The sequence below is a fragment of the Oncorhynchus keta genome, chromosome 24 (genome assembly GCF_023373465.1).
Source record: "Oncorhynchus keta strain PuntledgeMale-10-30-2019 chromosome 24, Oket_V2, whole genome shotgun sequence".
In the NCBI taxonomy this organism is placed as follows: Eukaryota; Metazoa; Chordata; class Actinopteri; order Salmoniformes; family Salmonidae; genus Oncorhynchus; species Oncorhynchus keta.
Window position 1 is genome coordinate 39,077,088 of NC_068444.1, and position 9,065 is coordinate 39,086,152.

Consider the following 9,065-nt stretch of genomic DNA (forward strand, 5'->3'; position numbering starts at 1 on the left):
CTCTTCTTTCAAACTACCCGAGTTCTATAGGCTGCTGTATTTAACAGTCAGCAAACAAGCGCTTGCATCCCTTTTCAAATAGCATATTGGTATTAAAAAAAATGCACAAAAAAAACCATTATGTCCAGCAAGCTATTCTAGTCTAGCTTCTCCTTCATGGGACTCCAAGAGCTAAGGATCATTTTATTGATGGAAAAAAAGCCAATGGAGCACAGGTGCGTATTGCGCAAGAGACAGAGGCTCTAAGTTAGAAGCTTATTATGCTTGACCCATCATTAATTAGCTAAATATAAAGCTAATACTAAATTGAATGTATCACCTGAAAGAGGTAGGCTAGGACATCCATATATTGGGCTATATATCAATCTAGAACAGGTCTATCAATTTTGGATGCAATTTGAACGGAGTGACCCCCGAAAGCCAGATGGAGATGGGTAAATTAGAGGAGCATTCAGTCTTTACATTACTGTAGAATAGACTATGCTGCAGCAGATGTAGGCCTAAAAAGAAATAATTATGCCATAATGAGATGATAGGTCTACATGCATCTTGAACTGCGCTCCATACTGAGATTTCTGTTTGTCCCCACACTCATCATACAGACGCCGTAGAGAAGACAGTTTAAACATTGAATACAATTTAACAGTTTCATTTTACACCATGCTGTTCATATAAATAGTTTATTATAATTCACTGGCTTCTCACAGTTATTTATCCCGGGAAAAGGGAGTGGTTTTGGGCGGTAACCGGGTTCACGCCATTCATCCCTAACACACATCCGTCCTGGAGGTGTGTGACCAATCGGTTTCCACGCTTCAAGATTGAAGCAATCACGTGGACTAGGATATGTTCCAGGTAACATCAGACAACAACATTGACGTATATGCTGACTCGGTGAAAGTGCAAACCACCACTTTTAATTATGGCAAGGTGACTGGAAACATGACCGAATACAAACAGTGTAGATATTCCCTCCGGAAGACAATCAAACAAGCAAAGCCGTCAGTATAGAGCCAAAGTAGAGTTACAATTCAACGGGTCAAACATGAGACGTATGTGGCAGTGTCTCCACTCAATCGCGGATTACAATAAGAAAACCAGCCCTGTCGCAGACATCGACGTCTTGCTCCCAGACAAATTAAACAACTACTTTGCTCCCTTTGAGGATAATACAGTGCCACTGACACGGCTCACTACCAAAGCCTGTGGGCTCTCCATCACCGCAGCCAACATGAGTGAAAAATGTAAACGTGTTAACCCTGGCCTGGGCTGGCATCCTTAGCTGTGTCCTCAGAGCATGTGCAGACCAGCTGGCTGATGTGTTTACGGACATATTCAATCAATCCCTATCCCAGTCTGTTGTTCCCACATGCTTCAAGATGTCCACCGTTGTTCCTGTTCCCAAGAAAGCTAAGGTAACTGAACTAAATGACTATCGCTCCATAGCACTTCTGTCATCATGAAGTGCTTTGAGAGACTAGTCAAGGACCATATCACCTCCATACTACCTGACACCCTAGACCCTAGATCCAATTTGCTTACCGCCCCAGTAGGTCCACAGAGGACGCAATCGCCATCACACTGCACACTGTACACTGCCCTATCCCATCTGGACAAGAGGAATACCTGTGTAAGAATGCTGTTCATTGACTACAGCTCAGCATTTAACACCATAGTACCCTTCAAACTCGTCATTAACCTCGAGACCCTGGGTCTCGACCCCACCCTGTGCAACTTAGTCCTGAACTTTCTGACGGGCCGCTCCCAGGTGGTGAGAGTAGGAAACAACATCTCCACCCCGCTGATCCTCAACACTGGGGCCCCACAAGAGTGCGTTCTCAGCCTTGTCCTGTACTCCCTGTTCACCCATGACTGCGTGGCCATGCACGCCTTCAAGTCAATCAACAAGTTTGCAGGCGACACTACAGTGGTAGGCTTGATTACCAACAATGACGAGACGGCCTACAGGGAGGAGGTAAGGGCACTCAGAGTGTGGTGTCAGGAAAACAACATCTCACTCAACATCAACAAAACAACGGAGATGATTGTGGACTTCAGGGAACTATGGAGGGAGCACCCCCCCATCCACATCGACGGGACAATAGTGGAGAAGGTGGAAAGTTTTAAGTTCTAAAATCTCTGGCCACTTTAATATGTTTAATAAATGGATTTAATAAAGGTATCGCTCGTCACTTTAAATAACAGCACTTTAATAATGTCTACATATGCTACATTACTCATCCCATATGCATATACTGTATTCCATCTACCACCATCTACCACCACAGCCATCGCTCATCCATATATTTATGTGTACATATTCTTTTTCATCCCTTTACATTTGTGTGTGTAAGGTAGTCATTTGCATTTGTTAGATTACTTGTCAGATATTACTGCACTGTCGGAACTAGAAGCACAAGCATTTCGCTACACTCGCGTTAACATCTGCTTACCATGTGTATGTGACCAATACAATTTGATTTGACTTGATTTGGTTTGGCCATAAGCATGGTGGGCAGAGACTCGTTTGAGCTCTTTTGATTTAATGTCGCAATTGGTATATTGTGAGATCTCAAACATTGTCTCAAATATCGTCTTAAATGAAACGAGAATGACAAAGCCTTTCAGTACTCTATCCATTATTCTGTCCTTCCAGCCAGATGTATTTCCTCAGACATAACACAGCGTGGTGTTGTGGGGTCTCTAAACAGACATTTGGGGGAAGCGTCATGAGTCTTGTTTTCCACTTTCCACACTGACCTTTCAAATTCGACTCTACTGGAAGAAACCAAATAGGTCCAAGAGGAATGAAGGAATGATTTGCAAATGTTGCCGTAGTCGTGCACACTCTTAGAAAAAGGGGTTCCACAAGGGTTCTTCAGCTGTTCCCATAGGACAAGTATTCCCAAACTGGGGGTACCGCGCAATGCCATCGGGAGTACGCCAAATAAAAATGTGATTCACATTTTTTTTAAACAATAATAATATGAATTGTTTTTATTTTTTTAAACATTGTTTTTCCTTCACATTTTCAAACAGTCCATTTATATTTTCCAACGGGGCTATACATTTGGATTACTTTTTTTTCTCGCCTGAGTAGCCTCGTTTCACTGCCAAAAATAACATTAAACCATCTAGTGTTCAGTGAAATACCAACACAATGTCAAATACAGGTAGCCTCGTCAAATAATTTACATCCAAACACATTAACCGTTACTCTCTCGTGGGAATTCCACTAATGGTCCGTATGTAGCCAAGTGTAGCTGCTGCTCATGTTAGTATCTGTACTGATGGCGCAAAAGACATGACAGGGAGACATAGTGGAGTGGTAACGCTCAGTGCAAGCAGTTGCTCCCAATGCCACTTGAGTACACTGCAGCATCCACCAAGAGTCTCTTGCTGCCAAGGGACTGCCTGACACCTTGAAAGACATTGTGGACACTACAGTGAAAATGGTTAACTTTGTTTAAGCAAGGCACCTGAACTCTTGTGTATTTTCTGCACTATGCAATGATATGGGCAGCGACCATGTAATGCTTTTACAACATACAGAAGTGCGCTGGTTATCAAGGGGCAAAGTATTGACATGTTTTTTTTAAATTGAGAGACGAGCTTAAAGTTTTCTTTACTGACCATAAATTTCACTTGTCTGACCGCTGGCATGATGACGAGTTTCTCACACAACTGGCCTCTCTGGGGGATGTTTTTTCTCGCCTGAATGATCTGAATGTAGGATTACACGGACTCTCCGCAACTATATTCATTGTGTGGGACAAAATTGAGGCTATGATTAAGAAGTTGGAGCTCTTCTCTGTCTGCATTAACAAGAACAACACACAGGTCTTTCCATCATTATAGGATTTTTGTGTGTAAATGAACTCAAGCTGACGGACAATGTCAAATGTGATATAGCGAAGCACTTGAGTGAGTTGGGTGCTCAATTACGAAGGTACTTTCCCGATACGGATGACACAAACAACTGGATTCGTTATCCCTTTCATGCCTTGCCTCCAGTCCACTTACCAATATCTGAACAAGAGAGCCTCGTCGAAATTGCAACAAGCGGTTCTGTGGGAATTGAATTTAATCAGAAGCCAGTGCCAGATTTCTTAATTGAGCTGCGCTCAGAGTATCCGGCCTTGGTAAATCGCGCTATTAAGAGTTATGTGCATCCTTTCAAGCACACCCTTCTCATTAACCTGTGGTGAGTTATTCATTGGGGTGACAGGTAGCCTAGTGGTTAGAGCATTGGACCAGAAACCGAAAGGTTGGTAAGCTGGTAAGGTAAAAATCTGTTGCTCTACCCCTGAACAAGGCAGTTAACCCACTGTTCCTAGGCTGTCATTGTAAATAACAATTTGTTCTTAACTGACTTGCCTAGTTAAGTAAATAAAAAAATCATAATTTTCAATGAACAAATATGGTTTAATACGTAAGATGGTTAAATAAAGAGCAAAAATATTCATTATTATTTGTGAACTGGTCCTATAAGAGCTCTTTGTCACCTCCCACGAGTCGGGTTGTGACAAAAACTCACACTCATTTTTATGTTTAATAAATGTATCGTATAGTGTGCAGGGTTACAATGATGGGAAAAACATTTTTTTGAGAGTGCGCTGACAATGGATGCTAGAGGGGGTACACAGCTGGAGGTTGAATGTTTGAAGGGGTACGGGACTATACAAGTTTGGGAACCACTGCCATAGGAGAACCCTTTTTGGTTCTAGGTAGAACCCTCTGTAGAATGGGTCCTTACATGGAACCCCAAAAAGTTATACCTGGAACCAAGAAGGGTTCTTCAAAGGGTTCTCCTGTGGGGAGCATCTACATAGCACAAATTGTTTTTCTATAAGTGTAATGTAGTTTGCATCAGATGTTGCAATCCATGGTTGCATTGGAATACACTGCCCAATTATCTGAGTCGGTGTGTGTGTGTGTGTGTGTGTGTGTGTGTGTGTGTGTGTGTGTGTGTGTGTGTGTGTGTGTGTGTGTGTGTGTGTGTGTGTGTGTGTGTGTGTGTGTGTGTGTGTGTGTGTGTGTGTGTGTGTGTGTGTGTGTGTGTGTGTGTGTGTGTGTGTGTGTGTTTGTAGGCCAAGGGTGTACACTGAGCCATTTCTCCTATCAGTGACTAATTTCACGTTAAAGTCTGCACAAGTTGAATTCGGGGCATGTGACAAATAACATTTGATTTGATTCCCTGTGTTGTCATGGGTGTAGCTAAAATGTGGTCTCTTCCAGTCTGTAAGTAGTCTCAGAAACAACATTGGGACTGTTGCGTTTACACAAAACACTAGCAATTAATTTCGCTACGAAGTGCGCATTCAGAGTATTTCTTTGTATGTTTATAGTTAAGTAAATGGATGGTTCGCCCTCACAGTCGCTCTGAGATTCTAACCCAAACATACTATTCTCCTCCATATGACTTATAGTGATCTTCAATGAAAGATGTAGTAGATTGGTGGTCCTCCTCCTCATTGTATATGTCATGTACTCCCTGACCCTAGAGAATAGTCTGCCAAGGATGTTCATCACGAGTAATGTATATTGCGTACCAGATTTACTAATACCATCAATCAATGAGCTCATGTCTGAAAGAATGATCACGCCACCTAAGGAGATGTGCTCTATATAGCTTGTCCAATGTGCTGCTACTAGAATATGGCGCATATGTCTCTAATCCATAGGATATGGTCTTGTTTCAAAGTGGGTGAAACCTCATCCAGAGGTAGTCATTATGACCATAGAGAAACAACTACTGCATGATTTCATTGCACACACACATACTATAGCCTGGAGGTAGGCAACCCTGGACCTGGTGTGCTGCAGGCCCTTCGTGTTCTAATTTAACCGACCTTAGAAGACCAGGTGTGTTGATCAATCAGCTCAGTTGGTCAAGTGAGGTGCCAAGATGGAACAAAATCCTGCAGTACCTGCGGCACTCCAGGGACAGGGTTGCCTAAACCCCTGCTAAAGCCTATATCCAGTCACTGTTCTTCATGATCCTTTGAGATGTGGATTCTATAGTCCTCGAAAATCAGAGAGTAGCTATCCATTAACCTGTCACATTGCGTAGACTTATCAGCCACAGGATAAATGACCTGACTCTTTTCTCCAAGCACGGAATCCATTTGAGAAATTCCATTTAATTAGTATGGTTGCTGTGTGATTTATGATGCATGGGAAGGAGGAGGTGGAGCTACAGGTGCATCACTGGATCATTTCCACGGACTCTATCTGCTGCTGATGAATGTATTAACCCATTGAGAATCAGTGGAGAGTTTGCCTAAGAAACTGTAGTGGGCGTCACTCGGATTAGGCGGAGTGGGGGTGTGAGTACTGTGCCGCGATGTTCAGCTGCAGTGAGGTGTAACACTGCTGTGCTGGTGTGTGTGTGTGTACTCTGTGTTCTAGTGATGTGGGGGGAAAAAGGGATTCAAGTTACATATCGCAATATCATCTTGGACGATTTTATATCAATACTACTCCGAGGTAGTGCTAGCTAGTGCTAGCCGGCTGTCCCTGTGCCAGAACTCTTTTTCATCCTATACCTTGTTCTCTATCTTCTTTTTAAATAGTGAGCCAAAATGTTTTCAGCACTTTTATTTCCATGACTGAACAAAACTCGTTTTTTCATGCTCTCTCTTGTACAGTGAGCAATATGTTTGGAACATCAAATTTCAGTAAAATTGCAGTATTGAATCGCAATCGTGAGAATCGCAGCACATATCATATCGGCACCTAAGTACCATGATAATATTGAGTTGCGAAGTCCCTGGCAATTCCTAGCCCTAGTGTGTACTGTATCTATGCTGTATATTCTGTTGCATAGTATGTGTGTGTATGTGTGTCTACTACTGTGCCTGTAGCTCATCTGTCAGTAATACTACTGTCAATGGTGTGTAGTATACTACAGTAGTGGGCTAGCTCATCCCAAAACCATGGTAATGGACTTCAAAGGCATGATGATGGGGAGAGTGAACCAGCTGAGATGTGGGCTATTTAAAGAGATTACCATGGACCAGGAAATATATTTAAATGGACCAGGACTTCAAAAATTGTATTTATTCATGTGCTTTGTTGAATGAATAAAAATAAGCAATTTTACGTACCAATTACAAAAGCTATGCAGACAATGTGCCTATCTTAGAACCACAAACCTAATTGAATCCATTTCATTTTTTATATCTTTTAATGAATTAATTCATACATCTAGTTTCTTATACACTCAATTTGATCTCATTTTAGAGAGAATAAGAGAATACGGATTGCAAAGTGACCTCTCTATATCAGTACTGTTCATCCTTTCATATTAACTCTCATGAAATCTTCTCACACCTGCATCATTTTGTCATTCACATTCTAGTGCCAATGTCGCGAACATCAAAAGCAGCAACTGACAGACAAGCATCTGGTCAGCATCATCAAGATGAAGCAGGAGATGATGATGTCATTGACAGCATCATAGTAGAACGATCTATGTGTACCGCCCATGTGCTCCATTCACATACACTATATAGCAGTAGTGTGGGTCGATAGTAGTGGTAGAGAAAAATACATCGCTCTCGGCTCGCTCACCTCTCTTGGTCTGTCTGATCTTGGGACTCAGCATGGCTGTCATCGCTGGAGGACGACACTTTCCCCTCTCAGCATGTTCATTCGTCCGTCCGGCACCCCACCCCTCTCGTTTTTCTCTCTCTATCCCTCGTTCTCAACACACCATCCTCTCCTGTCTACCCTCTATTCTCTTCTCTCTCCCACTGACCTTCTGTAATAGGCAGCACAAGCAGCAGCTGCAGGCTAGGGGGCTGGGGCTGAAGGGGGAGGGATCCCTTCTCCTTGCACACGCTCAGTGGCCTCCACCCCTCCCTTCTACATTATTCATCGCCGGGGAGACCACGCTGGTGGGTAGGGGGGAGGGAGGGTGGATCTCATCCCACTACTACTATACCACACCGACCGGTAAACGCCAGTCCTTCCCATCGCAGGTTCAATGGGGCTGAAACACACAAGAAGGAGAGCTGCTATATCCCTGTCACTTCCTCTCTCTATGGCTGGGAGCTACCCGCTTAATTGGTTAAAGCCGTGTGTTTCTCTCTTTTTCACTAATGTTCTATCATATTCTCTCTTTCTAGCTTTTTCTTCCTCTGTCTGTGTTCTTCCTTTTCCTTCTGTTTCTCTCACTGTTGTCTACCTCTTTCTCACTACGTCATTTACGAAAGTTCAACCAGGAAGGCTAGTCTGAATGCTTGTTTAACTTCATCAAGTAGCATAGCATAATTCACTCGGTTTCCTGTTATACAAATCAAATCAAACTTTATTTGTCAAATGCGCTGAATACAACAAGTGTAGACCTCACCGTGAAATGCTTACTTACAAGCCAAGCCCTTAACCAACAGCGCAGTTCAAGAATATTTAAGAAATGATTTACCAAATAAACTAAAGTAAAAAATAAAAAACTACCGAGTCACTGTGCAGGGGTACACGTTAGTTGGGGAAATTTGTACATGTAGGTACGGGTGAAGTGACTATATATAGATAATAAACAGCGAGTAGCAGCAGTGCACAAAAAAAAAATGTGGGAGGGTCAATGTTATAGTCAGATGGCCATTTGATTAATTGTTCAGCAGTTAAGGAGCCTATTGGTCCTAGACTTGGCGCTCTGGTAACGCTTGCCGTGCGGTAGCAGAGAAAACAGTCTATGACTTGGGTGACTGGAGTCTCTGACAATTTTATGGGCTTTCCTCGGACACCGCCTATTATATAGGTCCAGGATTGCAGGAAGGTAGGCCCTAGTGATGTACTGGGCCATTCGCACTACCCTCTGTAGTACCTTACGGTCAGATGCCGAGCAGTTGCCATACCAGGCGGTGATGCAACCGGTCAGGATGCTCTCGATGGTGCAGCTGTAGAACTTTTTGAGGATCTGGGGACACATGCCAAATATTTTCAGTCTCCTGAGGGGGAAAGGTTTGTCGTGCCCTCTTCACGACTGGTGTGTTTGGACCATGTTAGTTTGTGGGTGATGTGGACACCAAGGAACTTGATACTCTCGATACGCTCCACTA

At 43.1% G+C, this 9,065-nt stretch overlaps 1 protein-coding gene across 2 annotated transcripts in view; it reads right to left on the reverse strand.

Annotated features, from left to right (window-relative positions):
• LOC118357529 (rho GTPase-activating protein 22-like) overlaps positions 1 to 7,750 on the reverse strand; it is a 34,527-nt gene extending 26,777 nt beyond the window's left edge. The window contains exon 1 of one of the 2 annotated variants that reach the window (XR_008078626.1): positions 7,576 to 7,750. Coding sequence is in view for 1 of the 2 variants with exons in the window: in XM_035734714.2 (XP_035590607.1) it covers positions 7,576 to 7,618 (43 nt within the window). In the remaining variant the exon portion in view is untranslated. The remainder of the gene's footprint in view (positions 1 to 7,575) is intronic. The other variant, XM_035734714.2, reaches the window with a different exon arrangement.
• Between the last annotated feature and the right edge of the window lie 1,315 nt (positions 7,751 to 9,065).